Source organism: Lynx canadensis, chromosome F1, assembly GCF_007474595.2.
Source record: "Lynx canadensis isolate LIC74 chromosome F1, mLynCan4.pri.v2, whole genome shotgun sequence".
Classification (NCBI taxonomy): Eukaryota; Metazoa; Chordata; class Mammalia; order Carnivora; family Felidae; genus Lynx; species Lynx canadensis.
Window position 1 is genome coordinate 54,931,937 of NC_044319.2, and position 20,003 is coordinate 54,951,939.

The window sequence follows — 20,003 nt, forward strand, 5'->3', positions numbered from 1 at the left end:
AGCTTGAGTGCTGAAGTCAGACAGACCAATCAGAATTGGAATGTTTTGTAACTGGGAAGTTACCTCAACTTTATTAGACTGGGTTTCATCATCCGCCCCAAAAAAGAATCTCACAGGGTTTTCTTAAGAATAATAGAAGAGCAGAAGAGCCTGCGTGGTTCAGCTGGTTATGTGCCGACTTTGGCTCATGTCATGATCTCATGGCTCTCGTGAGTTCAAGCCCTGCATTGAGCTCTGTGCTGATAGCTCAGAGTCTGGAGCCTGCTTTGAATTCTATCCCCCTCTCCCTTTGCCCCTCGGCCACTCACTTTCTGTCTCTGTCACTCAAAAATGAATGTTAAAAATTTTTTTTTAAAAGAATAAGAGCCTAAAGTAAATTGAATGAAAAACAGCACTTAGAAATATAAAATATAAAAAGCTCATAATAAATGCTAGCACATTATTCTAAACCATTCAAAGCTTTTCCAAGATTGATGGACTTGTCCAAAGTTATTTTTTAAAGAAGTTTTTGATTTCATTTCATTACCAAATTCAACATTTGTAACTCTGGGTAGGCACATGTATTTAAATGAGAGTTTAGGTACATTATCAAGGCAGTTAAGCTCACTCTGAGTCCCGAAGTTCTAACATATTTCAGCAAAGTCTCTTAACTTTAAAAAGTCTATGGTCTCTAAAACAGTATGTGCCTATTTATCTGTAATATATATGATTTATAAGAAAAAAATTAATGATAATTTATTTTATTCCTATTGTCAAGAGGAAGAAAAGACTAAGAAACGAATGTGTAGGCAGCTATTATTTTGTTCTTTTTTTGTGTGTCATTAGACTATTTATAATTTAAAACAATAAATTTTGGTTTGGTCCCTTAGAACTTATTACTGCTTTGCTCTAAAGAGTCTCAAGAAAGGAAGTATTTGTGGTAAGTATTCGTAGATATTCCTTTTGCCCCCTTATTGTCCTATTTTCTTCCCAAATGGGTAGTTTCAAAATAATGCCATGTTGAAGTGTGAAAAGCTTGAGGAAACTTTGAAGATGTGAAAGATCTAAGTTGTAAGACATTACTGTTTAACAGTTTACAATACTGAGTTCATGAAAGCTGTCTAATTACTTACAAACTGGATAGGATGAATAAATGTCACGGCTGAATAAAAATGACAAATGACTTGCAAATCCATCTTTATTAATGCTTACACAGTATTAAATGCATTTGGAATCAGGTGGAGAATGAGAACCAGTGTCTTGTGAACTTGCTAAGAGACAAAATTGAAAAGACTGACGTATGTAAAGCTTTCTTAAGGAAGATAATCCTTCCTTAATATTATTAGCCCCACATACTAGCTTTTGGAGATAATCAATTACGTTAGGTCATGAAGACAGGATACCCTTCATAGTATAAAAAAGAACTCAAGCCCAGTCCACTAAGCAGGTGTGTGTAAGGTAAAGGGATTGCAGTCATCAACCTAGGACATAACTAGCAATAAGCACAAACTTTCAAATGAAGACGTTTTTCCAAAGGAATAAAAAAAATAGATTTCAGTACCTTGCCTTCCCTCATCATTGGTAAATAAACCAGCATCGGTGCTGCTGAGACTGCTGGAATCACTGTAATAAGGGAGAAGAAAAAAAAAAAAAAAAAACAGATCAAAAGAACAATTGATCTCTCAGTCGTAAAATTTTAAAGAGACACGGCAGCTCAGAGATGAAACTTAAGCCTGACAAAGATCTGAAAGAAAATAAGATGATTTTTTTTTAATCAAACTGCAAATATTCTGGTTCCATTAACTACAGAGCATATTATTTTTGGCACATAAAACCACAGGAATCTAATGGGACCCTGACAGTAAGCCAGATGTGACTGCAACGAGGTGCTGACACAATTGATGCATTTTATTATCTGCTTTCATCAAATGCTCACTGCTCCTTTCTTATGCCGTGTGCAATTCAGCCTGAGCCCGGAACACCGCTGCTCAATAAAATGGGGAAAGTCTCAATCAAAAGCAGCCTAAGCCTTTCTTCAGCACATGAAATACAAGGGCCTGGGATGAAATGACTTTTCATAACCACATTTGCAAATATTCTGGAAAAGACATTACTTAAGAATTCACAACAACTCTATTACTTAGCATGGAAGAAAAAAGTTTACAACGGTAACAACCCATTAAGTCAAAGTTAAAATCCCTCTGAACAAAACACTCGATATTGCCAATATTAAGGAGGGGGTATGTAAAAATAATATGTACCCCATACTTCCATAGAAGTTCAAGTATGATACAAAGGCAAATTTCACAAATTAAAACAAATAGTAGATATTCGACTGACATGAATAAACTGTCACTATTAGTTCTAACAGAAGCAATGCTTATATGAAAATCTAGTTAGTTGAAAAACACAAAAACAAGATCATGTAATAACAGCCTTCTCCTCTAAAGAAAATTGATGATCTTCTTTAAAAATTCTCATATACTTCTTCTTCCTGTAATTTTTAATTTTAACCAATTAGGAAACTACCTCAGGTGAATTTTATACTTTTCCTGTTTACATGTATAACTCTATAACCTGACTTATTAAACAAAATTAATCTGTTTTAAAATATTTAAATTGAGAGTTCAGGATTAAAACCACAAATGAGATCTAAACCCAAATGTTTTCTGAATATAGAATATCATTTCAGTTGTTTTATTTATTAAAAATAAATAAAAACAAAAAGCATAAAATTTGTTAAGTGGCACATTTTACCAAGGAACTCTAAGTTGGTACCTTTTTCTTTAACTTTCTTCATTAGTGCTTTCCTGTCTGCCTATATCAACACAACCCTAATATATGGCCTTATCATATATACCTTGAATCACAATTCTTTTTCTGAAATCCTTGAGGCAAAATGTATTTAAAATTCACAACTTTTCAAATTTTGGAAAGATATGTTCTAAAATGACTAAATGACTAATAAGGGTCTGGGGTAGCATTCCAGAATCAAACCTATTACTATATATTTTTTTCAATTGAATGAATATCCACATTAAATAGAGTTCAAGTTAGGTCTGGCCTCAAATGAATGAATTAGTTTTTCACAGCTTTCAGAATTCAGATTTAAAGATAAAGGATTGTGAAACTATGTGCTTTCTTTTCTTTCTCTCTCTCTTTTTTTTTTTTTTTTTTTACAATAGTCTTCTCATTTCTGAGTTCAGATTTACCTCTTTTAATATAGTCTACATCTAACCAGGCTCATCTTTTCCAAATAGAACTTGCTGACTAAAAATATTATGATATCTTGGATGGGATCCTGGAACCGAAAAAGAATATTAAAGAAAAACAAGGGAATTCTAATAAAGTATTGACTTTCATTAATAACGTGTCAACATTGGTTTATTGATTCTCACAAGTGTACCACAACAGGGGAAACTGGGTGCAGGATATATGGGAATAGGATATCCAGAAACTCTCTGTACTATCTTTGCAACTTGTCTATAAAACTAAAAGTATTCTAAAAGAAAATGTTTATAAAACACATGTGCATGTCTATACATATACACATAAATTAAATAAATAAAATAATAAAATGTTTTCTATTAAAAACCTAAAATTACTGCCCTATACTTTTTGGATTAAATATAGATTTCAAGGCTCTATATGGATGATCCCAACCTAAATTCTCCCTATCTCTTTTGTTTATGTTCTTTCTCCAAGTGGCATCCCAATCTTCTCTCTTCTCTCTCTGCCTGCTTACTCTTCTGAAATATATAAGGAAATCAGACTTCCCCCTCTGAGAGCAGCTCTTAGTCCCTAATGACCCTGGTCTTCATTTGGGATCTTTTTACATGTGTTTTAAACAACATGTTTCTTTATTTGTATTTCACCTCATTGACATCTAGCTAGTTGCTCTAAGTATACCATGTAGTTGTCAGCATGTCCGATAAATCAGCACAAGAACTTACATGGAAGCAGGGCTTTTCATTTTCAGCATCTGACAGCCATTATGGCTCATCTCCAAGGACACCTCTTCCCACTTTTTTTTTTTTCTTTTTTAAAGCATGACTTTTATAGCATGGTATTCAGAGAATATATCCCATGAATGCCGGTCAAATTTGCGTTTGTACACTAATCCCAATCCCCTGTGCCCCAATCTGTTCATTTCCCGTATTTTTGATTCTTGAAACAAGACATCATCTGAGAGTCCTCTTTCTCTTTTGTCCTCCCCAGTACAGTCAACCTTCCACTGATTCCAACTCTTAAAAGTGTTCTATTTTTTTTTCCCTTTACTATCACTGCCATAATTCACCTCTCACTTAAGGATGGACTAGAGGTCAGTCAAAGCTAAAAAAACACTGTTACTGAGATCATGTTACCTTGAGAAAGCGTAAATCTAATTGAGTTTCTTCGTTGTTAAAATTCCTCCCATTACTTACCAGGCCTTTGAAACATGCTTACTGCTGTAGCCTCAACCCCCACTTTATGTTCTAGTCATAATGAACTGCATGTACTTTACCAAATACATCCCACTTTGCTCCACAATCCATGCCTTAGCACTTGCTTAAATCATAGCTCCTTTTGGAAATCTTCCCTGACCAATACTTTCCGCTCAGCACACTTCTTTTTCATTGTTTGCTTGTCTGCTATTCTAAACTATGGGGCTGCAGGGGACAGGCACTGCCTTATTTAGCAATCTTCCCACAGAAAGAATATGCATCTGAGTGACAATAAAAATAGTTACACGGCTAAGTTTAAAATCAAAGAAAGAAATACTTAAAAAAATGATTCAGGAGTGAAAACATCCTCTTTGAAAATTGGTACCTGGGCTGTTGACTGCTGGGTAGACTGATTATATCTAATAGATACTCAAATATTTTTTACAGTGAAGAGAAATCAAGAGAGTTGCATCTCATTTTTCTTCCAGGGTTGACGTCTGTCAATAAAAGGCAGACATCAATAAAAGGAGGGGCTTGAACAATCAATCCAAAAAGCTGTAATCTGTAAATAATCCAGAAATGAATACTTAGTCTCCACTACACACACGCTCTCTCCCAGCAACTGAGCAAGATCATCACTTTCAAGTCAAGCTTAGTAGTCCTCAGTCACAATGGCTCAATACTACCGTACAAATAATTTTCACTATGGTATTAAAATGCTGCCTTTTTTTTTTTTTTTTTTTTTTTTGGAAGAAAAGCAGATACCATAAACTTCTCAAAGCCTTCCTGAAACATTTTTTTGGTTTGAATAATTTTTACTTCCTTAGAAAAATAACATAAATAGCAAACCATCTCTAATAAAAGCCCCATCCTATAAATTTTACCAGATCCTATTCATGTTTGTAATCATATTTATAAGCAAATATATATGTATATACAAAATAATATGTATTATTAAATACATATATATGAAGTCCATGGTCTTCAGTCTACATGATTAAAATGAGGGTAGTCTTACAAATTAAAATACTCTTTCCCAGTAAGCAATGTTTTGTTTCTTTTCTGGATCATAGTTCTGAGTCTGGTTTTAAGAACATGCCTAAAAAGATGAACAATGTCAATACTTTCTCATTTCCTACAGTAGCATTAGTTCTGTGTAAAAGAAAAATGATCACTTACCTCTTGATGTTGTCAAAATAGTACTTAACAATTATCATGGTGGTATATCTGCTTTCTAGAATAGGTACATGAGACTAGCTGCCGAAGGATCATTGTTTTTCTCATTTGTCTAATGACAAGATCAAGTTTTTCTAGACTGTAAATTAGGTTTTACAATTCCTAAGTGATCAGAATTCCCAGTATTCCACAGACTTCTAAAAAGATCAAGCCATATCTGTTGAAGTGCTACCAATTTTTGATTCTTAAGAATCAAAATAAACTGATGAATTGTGACACTAAAAAGCACCAAAGCTAAAGCTCTATAATTAAACAAATAATTATAAATCCAATTCTATGAGTTCTAAATGTGTTGTTATTCAAAAGTGCATTCTTTCCCATTGAAAAGCCATTTCCTTTTCTCTTTATAGCTGAAAATTAAGTCTTTAAAACACAATGGAAAGACTTTGTTTAAATCAAATAAGCAATTTTGTTTTGTGTTAAACACCATAAATTATAAAGAAACGTAACGATGGTTAAACAGGAATATCACTATAATTATATTTTATATTATTATAATTTATAATTATTTTAAAATAGAATTAATTAAAATACAAAATACGTTCAAGCACAAACAATGGAGACACATATTTTTATATTTAGAGAATATAAAAGTCACCTTTCACTCATGAGTTCGTCTGAGACTTTTTGCTCTTCGTAGTCCATTTTGTCCTTACTGGTCTGGCTTATTTCCTCACTTTCTAAAACTACTCCTTCATCTTGGATTTTTGGTCCTTGTCTAATTATTTTCAATTTCCTTTTTTTGACTTTGTTCTTGGTAAACTCTTGATATTGGTAAGCTCTATCACTGTCCATGTCCTGATCTCTACAACCTTCAAGGGGCTGGGTCATTGTCCGTTTGTTAGAGATGTCCTGTGGGAGGTCCACGGCCATGCGTTTTACCTTTCTCCTTCTGCGCAGAGTTCTGTTCCCAAGGTTGTCCACGGCAAAGTCAGATTCGTGCCACAGAGGTCTTTTTCCTCGTACATTATTATTTAAGTTTGATGATGGCCTGCGCTTAGCCACTAACATTTGGTCATCAGAGTCACTGTGATCTTTTTTATTATTATTGTGATTCTCTCTGTAGTCCTTGCTTGGTTCCTCTAAACTAGAGTCAGAGCCTTCACTTAAGCAGTGACCAGTCTCCCATGGGTGGTGAACATTATATGATCTCCGTTTTCTCCCTCTCCTTTTCCTTGCCTGGCGTTTCAGAGGGCAAGATATACTTCGAGAATGATCTCCTGTTTCAGCAAATCCACCTCGAGCTTGCTCTGAGCTCTCCTCCAATGCTGAGACAAGATCATGAACCAGTTCTTCCATGGTTCGACTGAAATGCCTACATTTTCAAAAAAAGAAGAAAAAAAATTAAAGAAAATAGTATTAACTGCATTAACCTAGTTTATTACAGCAGACAATTCACTCTAAATCTAAAATTAATAGTTATTATAAAGAAATGTTTAAAAGCTATTTAATTTTTCTATCCCAGATAGTTTCAAATATTCTGACTCATTTTAAGCTCCTTTTTCATATGTAAGTTCTTTTATTAAACATACGAATTACTTCAAGATAGAGTAAGCATAATATCAGCAATGAAAGATCCCAGTAATTTCCTATTTTTACTGTGTAATTATAGAAAAGTTATTTCTGCTTAAATCCCTGCTCATTAGTCTACTCCTGCCCTTTCCCTAGAGCCAGTTTTGCTAGAACAGATATGGAGAGAGCTTTCTCAAGCCTTCCTCCAACCACCCCTCCCCCACAGCAATTTCTAAGTGAAGAAGGAAACTGTACAATCCTCTACTCACCACACGCTCTACCCAGTCACCACCATGATATGCGAGGGAGATGGAAAGACTGACAGGTACTTTCAAGATTTGTAATATATGTGAAAGGAGAGTTTAACCAGACACTAGGCATATATTTAGGCCACACTAATCTCATAACTCAGTCAAGCAGAAACTGTTCATACTCAAACTGGAGGCTCACTGGTCTAAAATGGCCCATCATTTTTCTTATAATTCATTCTGAGACAGTCTCTTGGTATTTTTTAAATAAAAAGAAACAAACAAAAACCATTAAACTATGTTACCAGTGAGAAAATGATCTGCTTGTCAGCTAGGATAAGCATTCTTTACGGACTTTTATAAATTATATCGACCCTTTCCAAACCCAACTCCCAAAGATTCTAGATCGGTTGGTGATGGAAAGCCCCAAATTCCAATTTTTTTTTTTTTTTTTAAATTTTTTTTTCAACGTTTATTTATCTTTGGGACAGAGAGAGACAGAGCATGAACGGGGGAGGGGCAGAGAGAGAGAGAGACACAGAATCCGAAACAGGCTCCAGGCTCCGAGCCATCAGCCCAGAGCCTGACGCGGGGCTCGAACTCACGGACCGCGAGATCGTGACCTGGCTGAAGTCGGACGCCCAACCGACTGCGCCACCCAGGCGCCCCCCCAAATTCCAATTTTATTTTGTAAACAGTATAGTTAATTCAAACATGTATCTTTCTTATACAGATCATGAACAATCATTTCTGAGTCTTAGAAGGACCTAGGGATCAAAATATCCTCAACTACAGAGGTCTATATAACTTCTAAATCTACAGTAGGGGTAGGCACACTTTTCTCTAAAGGGCCAAACAGTAAACTGTTAGGCTTTGCAGTCTATTAGGTCTCTGTCATAGCCACTCAACTTTAGCCACTGTATGGTGAAAATAGCCCTAGGCAATACATAAATGAATGGCTGTGTTCTAATACAATTTTATTTACAAAACCAAGTGACGGCTGGCTATAGTTTGCTGACCCTGGTTTATATAGTCTCTACAGTCTATAATTTGAGGCATTTGCAAGTTCCTTATAATAATTTTTCATTTTGTGTTTTCATTTGAATAATCTGAAAACAAACATACATTTTAATTCAACTGGATTTACTACTTATAAGATGATTCACACATACAGCTTCTAACACAAGAACTTACTATGTGCTCGGCCCATTTTTAAGTGTTTTATATGCATTACCTCATTTCATTCTCACATAATAACCTTATAAGGTGGTATATGAGACACAAAGAGACACAGACATTAAGGGCAATTTGCCCAAAGTGACACACCTAGAGAATGGTAGAAACAGGTTTCAAACTCCAGCAATCTGGTTCTAGAGCCTGAATGCTCAACCAACTGCAGCCAAGAAAGGGATTCTAGTACCACACAATTCCAGTATCCAGTTTGCATTTGTTCATGAGTGATGTAGCAGCAGGTGGTACTATTTTAATTTCTGAGACAGATTTAATATATATCTGCGTAAAGCCAAATGACTCACACTTAGCATTATATTCCTTTGAACAGAAAAGAGGAATGGGAGACCTGAATCAAGGGCAGTATAGGTGGTGGAAGTCAGTTGAATCCAAAGCCCCCGATGCTGTAGTCATCAGTGAAATGTACATTGTGAGCAATTAACTAAATGGACACAGTTTTTCATTAAAAAAAAAAAAAAAATTATGTTTATTCATTTTTGAAAGACAGGGAGAGACAGAGCACAAGCAGGGGTGGGGCAGAGAGAGAGGGGGACACAGAATCTGAAGCAGGCTCCAGGCTCTGAGCTGTCAGCACAGAGCCTGACACGGGGCTTGAACTCACCAACGGTGAGATCGTGACCTGAGCCGAAGCCGGATGCTCAACCGACTGAGCCACCCAGGCGCCCCGACATCGTCTTTCATTTAATGTGGGCATTGTATTTTCCTGATCTATCTCCTTTAGCATTCTGAATTAACATGGTGACTGAAGTATATATTTTAAATAAACTCTGGAAAGCCACTAAAAGGGTCCTATATATTACTCAGGTTTTAGAACCCTGCATTTGGTTATGAGAAATAGGTGTCACGTAGGAATCAGCATTAAGCCAAAAGAAGGGCTACAATTCTGACTATACTGATAAGCCAAATGGGTCTTTTCTCCATCATCTCTATGTTAATAATCACATTTTTGTTTTCCCTTTATTGCAATAAATATTTTGTTCATTTCCTTGAATACTATTTCTTTGGAAGAAATGTAGTCTGAAAGACCTATGATCTCTGAATATAATATTGCACCTTTAATAAAATTCACTGGACACCAGCTTAACGTGTACTAGAATAAGGACCTTTGTCTAAAAGAAGACTCGGTATCACCTGGTTCTTAAGTAACTTACTCTTTGGAGATGCAGTTTTCTCATCAATGGGTGAATGACTAGGTCTAATTATTAATATGAAATTAACTCAATGCATGAATGTCATCTACAACTAAAGTTGCAGGTTATTTTGGAAGTTATAATCTAGTGCTTTACTACAAAAAGGAAATGTGGTGGACCTACCACCATTAGATAAAGGTTAGCAATCAGATTCAATCCATTGAAACTTAAGTCTTCAATCAATTTCATTTAAAAAGAATTATTGTAACAAACAGCTTAAGAAAATAGAACTGGTATTACTAAGAATGAAAGCAAAATTTCTTGATAACATCATTAAAATTGTCACTTTACTTGACTTTGTATTGTTTTTCTCAAGAAAAAAAAAAGACATTAAAAAAATTTTAGGGGCGCCGGGATGGCTCAGTTGATTAAGTGTCCGACTTTGGCTTGGGTCATGATCTCACGGTTCATGGGTTCGAGCCCCGCGACGGGCTCTGTGCTGACAGCTTAGAGCCTGGAACCTGCTTTGGATTCTGTGTCTGCCTCTCTCTCTGCCCCTCCCCCACTCACTCACATATATAACAAACATTAAAAAAAATTAAAAAAAAAATTTATCCAGAGAACCCAATTTATTCCATAATGTCATTCAAATAGGGATCAGATATGAATGCCAATGAAGACATTTACTTTAAAAAGACTTTTTAAAAGCCTCACAAAAACACAGAAGAAAATATGCAACATTGAGTTAAAATCACTTTCCCCCCCCTTCGGTTTCAACTCACCAGACTCCTGCAAGTCAAAACCCTTGTTAATGAGCTAGTGATATTATAGTCAGTCACACTGCTTCACTTCTATCTCTCAGGGAAAACTGGCATCATCTGGCCTCACAGAAATAAAGTCATTATAAGAGACCACATAATCAATAGCTCATTTATTTCCTTTGCCTCGGCAGTTACATTGAAGACCATGGTATGGAAACACTTCATCTTCAAGATATTTTCTTAAATGAGACTTTTCCTATTGAAGAAAGAACCTGAAAATACAGAACTTTTCTGTACAAAAACGTGTTTATTAAGCATTCATAGCTGTAAAGTTTAATTACAGTAAAATTTAGTGAATTACCACTTAGCTAATTTGAATAACATTCATATTTATAAAACAATTTCTCTCCATTTGAAATTCAATGGAAAAGATATCTTTTGAGAATAGTTTGCATTAGGTAGAATGCCTAAGATGAGAGTTCACTAAGAGTTTTCTTCAAATACTCCAAATAAATAGAATAAGATTATAGTCCCACTATCTATCTAAAGTGGGATTTTGAAAACGACATGACCTGAGCTTAAGATAAGCATTTTGGTTTTTCGCAGGTGTATTGCATTATGCTGAGCAATATAGAACGTATGATCAACCCAAAATTTGATATGCCAGTTTTAGGTAAGAATTTTGCGCCAAGGGTTAAGTTTTTGTCAGTCTTCTTCTAGGCACTATTAAAACATCCAATAAAATGAGTAAATTGTTCTCCCTGGCTTTCTTAACACCAAATTCTAACTCAGACAAAGGCTTTCCTTAAAAACGTATGTTTGAGGGGCGCCTGGGTGGCGCAGTCGGTTAAGCGTCCGACTTCAGCCAGGTCACGATCTCGCGGTCCGTGAGTTCGAGCCCCGCGTCAGGCTCCGGGCTGATGGCTCGGAGCCTGGAGCCTGTTTCCGATTCTGTGTCTCCCTCTCTCTCTCTGCCCCTCCCCCGTTCATGCTCTGTCTCTCTCTGTCCCAAAAATAAATAAACGTTGAAAAAAAAAAAAAAAGAAAAAAAAAAAACAACGTATGTTTGAGAGTGAGGATGGTCAATGAATGTAGAAACCTGGCGCTGAGTTTAGAGTTTTCTTTCAAATGTTTCTTGCTTAAGAAAGAAGACTCAGGACGTGGCCTTAGTCCAAACTCGATGCTCACATGTTCCCACAGGACTAGCAGTTGACTGATGAATCAAACCAAGGGCTCTCAAACAGCAGTCAACAATGTACAGGGAGGCACGGCAAAGAAGCCCAAGAAAGCCCGGAAAAACTGATTCCCCCCAAAAACTGACAGCCAATTACTCCATCAGTGACTTTTCCTTTTTGGAGACTCTATTAGCAATAACTACTATTCCTAAGAGGATAAAATATAGCATGTACAGAAAAATTAGAGAATAATTTCCTTGCCTGGACACTGATAAAAATAACTACATAATAAGATGATAGACATGTGTGTCTTCATAAACCCAACAATTTCATTAAAAACAAACAAAAATCTTCCATATGTAACAAAAAAGTAACTGACCACAGCTATCAAATATCTAGGTAAGGAAAAAGAAATCAAATGCTCCTTATCATCTAATACATGGCAAAATTCTCCTCTTCATCTCTGTAAAACACAGGATTATCTCTTCTACAAACTGAAGTAACTCTAGCAGTGGAGTGCTAAAACAAATTCACCCACTGCTAAATACAACTACTTAATTGGCTTCTAGCAAGTTAAGGAAATAGCCATTTATTGTTAGTTTCTGCATGAATAAAAATTCAATGTGTACAAAAACAATGTAGGAGGAATACCTAGTCAAGAGCTATGCTGACCAATGTATGCTATGACTGATCGCAAACTTAAGAAAATAGTCTTGGAATTACATGTTTTGATATTCGTGTTAGCTTTGGCTTAAGATAGGAAGGGTTGTTTGGTCATAAAAGTAAATAGCTAAAGAATACACATTAAAATTAACACATAATAGTGTAGATCATGACAATGAGTGCCTAAACATGCAAACAGGAGCCTTAGAGATGCTACATCAGGGCTGGCTGGGTGGCTCAGTCAGTTAAGCGTCCAGCTCAGAGTTCCTGAGTTTGAGGCCCACCACGACGGACTCTGCTGATGGTGCAGAGCCTGCCTGGGATTCTCTGTCTCTTTCTCTTTCTGCCTGTCTCCTGCTCATGCTTGCTTTCTCTCTCAAAGATCAAATAAATTAAACATGGAAAAAAAAAAAAAAGATGCCACATCAAGGGCTAAATTTCATGCCTAATTCAATAAAATATGATTTGTTTGATTAAAATTTCTACTGCTCATAGGAATTTATGCATTTCCTTCTTTAATGGTAACATTATTTGTCAAAATAAGTCTTTATCTCAGTCTAGTAACCTTTAAAATGATTAAAAGAAGTATCTCCTTTTATATACCTTGAGGAAATATTTCTTAGGAAATATAGAATAACCCTAACATTAAATGTTAACATTTAAGCTAGTTTAGAAATTCCTTGACCTACCTAACTTAAACCATTAATCAGAAGTAACCTTTTCTCTCTTCTTGAAAGAGGTAGCGTGGAGTTAGGGGAACTTATTATGAAACGTGTAAGTAATTAATTATAACTTTACATTAATATTAGGCAATGCACATGGACCAGAATTCTCTAGGTAGGGGAAAAGGCTGGGAGGAAACTAGAGAACACAAGCTTTAAAGTCAAATCTATGAATGTGGAAGCTAAATTTGACTCTATTCCTTAGCTATAGGACCCTAAACAAATTACTTATTTTCAGACTGTTTATTCATCATAAAAATGGTATATTTTCTACCTTGAAGGGATTCTGTGGGATGAGAGTGAATACTTATGTGAGAGTAGTTATTTCGTCTTTTAACAACCTCTGTACATGAATGAGGTGGTCACTGAAATATCAAATCATTCTGCTTTTAAGGTGTAACCACCTTATGAATCCTGAGGATATCACAATGAAAGCACAGACCTTACCCTTTCTGAGTTCTTGAACCACTCTGGCTCATGGGAAGAGGGGGGGATAACAGACATTAGCAAAAATCTTGCATATCATTTCAAGACATTCATGCACTCTTTAAAGATTTTCATGAATATTAAAAAAAAAAACCTAAAAATTAATGCTGCATTTCTGACTGACTCCTAACTTAATAATATATAAATACAAGAAAAAATAAATCAAAGAAAGTCATTCCACCAAGTTAGGAGCCACAGGTTCTCCACCAAACAGAAAAGTTCATTGCCAATGGAAGCAAAGGTTCCACAGACTTGAACTTGACTGGAAGTGCTGCTGGCACTTGCTATTTTGTCACTTTTGTTACCACAGGAACAGGCAGAAAGCTTTCTTTCCTCCAAACCCTAGCAGTTAGGCCAAAAATTAAAAATTAACTTAAATTTAAAAAAATTATTCATGGCTTTAGAAAAAAGTCTTTTTCTACTTTCCAAATAGTGAGTTAATAAGGCAAGCTCATTTGCTATTTAAATTTGAAGGTTCTTCTGTTTTTAACTTCATTTAACTTCAAGAGTCATTCAAAACTTTACGCTCTAATCACTTTTGAAACACAAATTGTTGAATAAGAAGTTGTGTAAATGACATAAAGTCAAAGTCTAAAACAAACAAAAATAATTTAGAGTCTAAAAAATAATTCATTCCAATTCTTGTCAACATGCATATATTAGAGCACATCTAGGCAAGTTTCTAATATGGACGAGAGGAGTCTCATTCATTGCTCAAACATGGTAACTAACTATTCAATATTTATTGAATATATAATATATTCTGAATTCTTAGAATAAGAATGAAGACAACTGAATATTAATTACAAGTACCTAGCATAATGCTTGACATGCAACAGATGTTTAAAAAAGATCTGTTGGCTGGGGCGCCTGGGTGGCGCAGTCGGTTAAGCGTCCGACTTCAGCCAGGTCACGATCTCGCGGTCCGGGAGTTCGAGCCCCGCGTCAGGCTCTGGGCTGATGGCTCAGAGCTGGAGCCTGTTTCCGATTCTGTGTCTCCCTCTCTCTCTGCCCCTCCCCCGTTCATGCTCTGTCTCTCTCTGTCCCAAAAATAAATAAACGTTGAAAAAAAAATAAAAATAAATAAATAAATAAATAAATAAATAAATAAATAAATAAAAAAGATCTGTTGGGGGGCACCTGGATGGTTCAGTTAGTTAACCAGCTGACTTCGGCTCAGGTCATGATCTCACACTGTGTGGGTTCGAGCCCTGCGTCAGGCTCTGTACTGACAGCTTGGAGCCTGGAGCCTGCTTAGGATTGCCTCGAGCCTGCTTAGGATTCTGTGTCTCCTTCTCTCTCTGCCCCTCCCTCACTCACACTCTGTCTCTCTCTCGGTCTCTCTCAATAAATAAATAAATAAATAATTTTTAAAAAGAGATCTGTTGGGTGAACAAACCAATGAATGACTGAATAAAAAAACAGGAAAAATATGTCTTCACTAAAAATTTAGACAACCCTGATTTCAAAGTTTCTGCCACATTAACAAGCCAGATACTCTTAACTTTCTGGCTACCTTTCTAGCAGAGCAAATGTGGTGGTAAAGGACAAATTATCAAAGATGTTTTAAAGGTTTCCAGCTTGCCATAAATAAAAATGCTAAAGAGCTAAACTAATATTAATGGGTTACTTGGCCAAAATCACACTGGCCACTGCTTTGATCCCTCATTGTCGAAATAGAAACCTGACTCAAACAAACCTGACAGTATAGAATTGACCTCAAGATAAAAGACAAAAAAAAAAAAAAAAAAAAAAAAGGCAGTTATTTAAAAAATGCACATTTTCCACTCTGCCATTTCTTGGACCCAAAGAAAATCCAAATAATAAGAAAGAAACTACAGAAAAAAGGAAATGATCTAGAATAAACATAGTTTATATTTTTAAGGACTTTAAAAAAAAAAAAAAGCAAACCACACACATTGAAACAAACAGTATGGCTCAATATATCAGTAATTCAATATTCGCATTATCAAGGACTTAATTGTAAAACGTGTTAGTTCAACCTTTAAAATTTTAAAAACCAGAAATTCACTTTAAATATAAATCACTAATAAGGTAAAATGTAATAAAAGTGTATCTAAATTATAAATGTGGTTTATCCATTAAATGAATCAAATTTTAAAAGGCAGGTTAATATTATAAGTGCCACAATACTTACGCTTTTTGGCCCCTAATTTCAAAATTGTGTGTGGATGAGGAGTCAGGAAAAGGAGATAGAAACTCTCAGGTATAACGATTTTATAAAAATATAATATAAACCACTTACAAGAACAATTTGCACAAAAGATATATTCATTTCCTGAGGATTTTTATTATTTAATTGTATACAACTTGTCTTCTGTAGCAGTAAATTACAAAATATAATCTCAGTTCTATTTTTCAAACAAATTGTTAAAGGGGTAGATAAATCATCTACTATTTACCCCTTTGGGGCCTAAAACTTGAAAAATCTAATCTCGACATTGGAGAAAAAGTTGAAGTCAAGATAGGAGGTATATACAACAGGAATCCAGGCTGGCTAACCTATCCGGGCATAGTCTTTCCCGTTTAGATATTCCCGTGATATTGTATCTTATTCAGACAAATAGGACGCATACGAGGATGGTGAAGAATTGTTCTAGGTATACCAGCATCACACTGCAAACATGGTACGTGGGCAAGTTACCTAAGCTGTATTTGCTCCTGTTTTGCCATTTCTAAAATGCAAAAAAAACGACAGCACCCACCTCAAAAGATTTACATGAGATATATGTACATAAAACTCCGCACCAAGGAATCAACCAGTAGTAGCAACCCCAGCAGCACTGGGGCTTCCTTACTGAGAGCAAACTTACGTGCATAGTATGGTAAATGTCTGATCAATGAATGAAAAGGAAAATTCCATTGAGAACTTTCCAATAAGGGAATGGTTGTGCAGATAAACTAGAAAATCAAGGTTCCAGTTTGCTGGAAAGTGTTCATTCTGGCCAATCAGGCGTGATTTTTCCGAGTTTCATTAAGAAACAATGATTAAGTGCTAAGCACTATGCTATCCTCTGGGCCATAAGAAAAAAATGAATTCTACACCGATAATTGAAAAGAAGATAAGCATTTTAAGACAACTGAAGGAGGGTTTCTCTGTATTATACGGAGGTACCTAACTATGAGTTGGTGAGAAGGTGAAAGGGAGAGGAAGGAGTTGGAAGAGTCATACTTTTTTTTATTAAATAGTCCTCTGTCCTACAAATCAGTATCGCTGCAACAAGGGCAGACCAACCTATAAAGCACATTGTGTTTAGTTCCCTTAACAAGGTATCGAATGCTGAAACATTAAGACAGGTACATATTAGATGCCTGGGGAGGGAATTCTGGGGTAATGGAAATGTCCTATATCTTGTTTTGTGTGGTGATTACACAGTATATACAACTGTCAGAACTAAAAATACTAAACATGTAACAAGTGTTTTATGTTATGCTAATGACAGACACCATTAAAAAAAAATATGGCTCATTTAAGAAAGTACTCCCAGCTTTCTCACTGGAAAATGTCAGAATTTAAAAGTATAACCATAGGGGCGCCTGGGTGGCGCAGTCGGTTAAGCGTCCGACTTCAGCCAGGTCACGATCTCGCGGTCTGTGAGTTCGAGCCCCGCGTCGGGCTCAGAGCCTGGAGCCTGTTTCTGATACTGTGTCTCCCTCTCTCTCTGCCCCTCCCCTGTTCATGCTCTGTCTCTCTCTGTCCCAAAAATAAATACACGTTGAAAAAAAAATTAAAAAAAAAGTTTAAAAGTATAACCATTATAAAATGAACTACAGAACGATCTAATCTCATTGAAAACATTTCAAGCAAGATATTCTTTTAACTTTTCAGCGATAAGGGACGCAGAGGAATTCTTTGAGATCACAGACTACTAGCGTGCCTCATGGTCTCATTCATTGCAGAATCTAAGAATGGACGTTTTTCGGCCACAGGTCACCCATTTTTCAATACTTTATGCTTGAAATTGTCAGTGGGAAACGTGTTTCACTGCTTGTCCGACGTATGCTTGGGGAAAAATAGGCCTAGCACTGCAGAGCTTTCAATTAGAAATCCAAAACCCAGCTTCTAGGTCCAGGACTAAAATGTCCATGGCAATTTTGGACAACTCAGGAATTCTGTGCCCGTGATAATCTCCTATCAGAGCTGTCATAAAGACAAAGTGCATGAATTTGTGAAAGCACTTTGAAAAATCAAAGCAATATATTATTTCAAAGTGGCACTGGTGATGGGGGTACCGCAGCCCTGGTCAAACCCCAAACCTAAAATCCTGGCATTTACATGTTCTTAGGGAACACTCACACACATCTCATTTGAACTAAAATGGACCGTTCAAGGGGCAGAAACAGGTAGGCCACTCCCACTCCAGAAAAGAGAGGGGTGAGTGGGGTGTCTTCTAGTACTAAACTTCCAGAACTCTAGATTTCTGGGATTTGACCCCCCAAGACACCTGCTGTAATCTAGTACATTTAAAAAGGAACGTGAGGGGATAAGATCTATATTAAGTTAGTTTCTTCTGTCCCTAGCCTTGTCAACAATCAGGGACGAAATGAATTGCTCTTGGAGTATAGACAGCTTTACTCCCCAAATATCGTAGAGGGTTGGGCAATCAGCAAGCATTTACCGTACTCCTGCACACATCTTTAGCACACACCTCAACGCCTTGCTCAAATCGCTTCCAGCCCAGGCACGAGTGAGAGCAAGGCCTAAGTGTCTTCAGATCATCCATCCCCAACTCCCTCCCCCTTCCATTCCAGGTCCGGCGGCCTCAGGCCATCACACCCTCTCCTGATCTCCCATCCCCAGGGCCGCCAGCCTCACCAGCTGTTCCCGGCGGCTGGAGCTCCGATCGGTTGGCGCCCGGCGGCCCCGAACATTAACGACACCCAGGAGCCTGGCCTCGAGGCTCAGGCCCGAGAACAGACTCCAACTACCACAGCACCAGCGACTTCCAGAAGCAGTTCAGCATTTTGAGCTGAGCTTCCGGAAGCAGACGGGAGGCGGAAACCGGATGCCCGGAGCAACCATTACCTCTCCTCCCTGCACCGCCTTCGTCGCCTGTAATCTCCTCCTTTTTAACTCACAGAAAAGATAGAGGCAAGTCCCTGGAACCTTTTCCTACGAAAAATTTCTTAAATGTCTTTCTAGTATTCTGCAAACTGAAGCAGGGTGGCAAATAGAAGTGGAGTGGTCGAAAAGTTGTACCCTCGGGACTAGCTTTATGGTTTAGCCCGGTTGCCATGGAGACCAATAGTAACACTGGTGCTCCCGCAGAAGCCGGGAGGCTATGGCCACGTTAGCTCGGCTCCAAGCTCGGTCGACGTTCCTGGCACACCAGTACTACTTCAGGAACAGGTAAGGCGTCGACTGGGGTACAGCTCAGAGGGCTGGCTTCGCCCTCGCCAGGCGTTCCTCGGCAAGAGTTTCCTATTAACAAAGTCCCTGAATCAGTAAATACCAAGCACTTCTCCCCGCTTCGTTTGTTGGCCGCAAACTTAACCACAAGTTTAAAAGTAGTGTTACCATACAGAGGAATTATAGATGGGGGTAAAGGGAGGACATAGTTATTAGCTTGAGATGGCTTAGGAAACTTCCCACTATAGATAAAATTGCAGAATAAAGTATTCTGGGACATCATCACTCCACAGTTTGATGAAACCCATGCCCTCCCTGTTGAAGTTTTAGTACCCTGACTGGGGTCACCCAGGCACTCTAGCTGGGGGATCTCCGTTGTGTCTCCCGTTTGCCTGGGGATTTGAGCCTCCATGGTTTCACAGATGTCATTGAACTCAACTGTTCCATGGCTCATTTGTCTTCCCGAAGTGACAGTATCTAAACCATTCTGGCCATGATGAGAATAGGCTGGCATTCCTTCCATTTCATTTATTATTACTATTCATATTTTCAGTATAAAGAGAAATCTCTAAAGATCATGAAAGAATCAAAATTCCAATGTTCGCCTAGTTAAAACAACAACAACAACAGAGTGTTTGTAGCTTTGGGCACAAAGGCCGTATAAAATATCAATATGTGAAAAAAGGTAACTGGCAGTTTCCTTAAGCAATGATTGCCATTTCCCATGTGTTATTGGTTAGATCAGCGCTTTGTAAACTGTAGTGTACATTAGAATCATTTGAGGATGATGTTAGAATATAGATTCTGATTCAGTGGGTCTCCGTTATGGCCAGAGAATCTGCATTCTTAGAGGAGTTCCTGTGAGGCCCCATTGTGCAAAAAAAAAAAAAAAAAAAAAAAAAAAAAAAAAAAATGTGTGTGGGGGGACTTTGTAGAAAAGGAACTAGGTATGGGTCTATTTCTTAAACATCCTTAACAAATTATGTATCTATTCCCACTTTGCATGAGGAAAGGAAAATGAGATTCATGTAGAAAAAATTCACAA

At 37.0% G+C, this 20,003-nt stretch overlaps 2 protein-coding genes across 2 annotated transcripts in view; one reads left to right on the top strand and one right to left on the bottom strand.

Annotated features, from left to right (window-relative positions):
* GPATCH2 (G-patch domain containing 2) overlaps positions 1–18,579 on the bottom strand; it is a 175,027-nt gene extending 156,448 nt beyond the window's left edge. Inside the window, exons 1-3 of the mRNA XM_030302053.1 lie at positions 18,425–18,579; positions 6,238–6,954; positions 1,541–1,602 (exon numbers count right to left, since the gene is read on the bottom strand). Coding sequence (XP_030157913.1) covers positions 1,541–1,602; positions 6,238–6,954; positions 18,425–18,480 — 835 coding nt within the window. The 5' untranslated portion in view covers positions 18,481–18,579. The remainder of the gene's footprint in view (positions 1–1,540; positions 1,603–6,237; positions 6,955–18,424) is intronic.
* Positions 18,580–18,793: 214 nt separating this feature from the next.
* The window catches only part of SPATA17 (spermatogenesis associated 17), a 38,322-nt gene continuing 37,112 nt past the window's right edge, over positions 18,794–20,003 (top strand). The window contains exon 1 of the mRNA XM_032591713.1: positions 18,794–18,958. Within this exon, the coding sequence (XP_032447604.1) occupies positions 18,891–18,958 (68 nt within the window). The 5' untranslated portion in view covers positions 18,794–18,890. The remainder of the gene's footprint in view (positions 18,959–20,003) is intronic.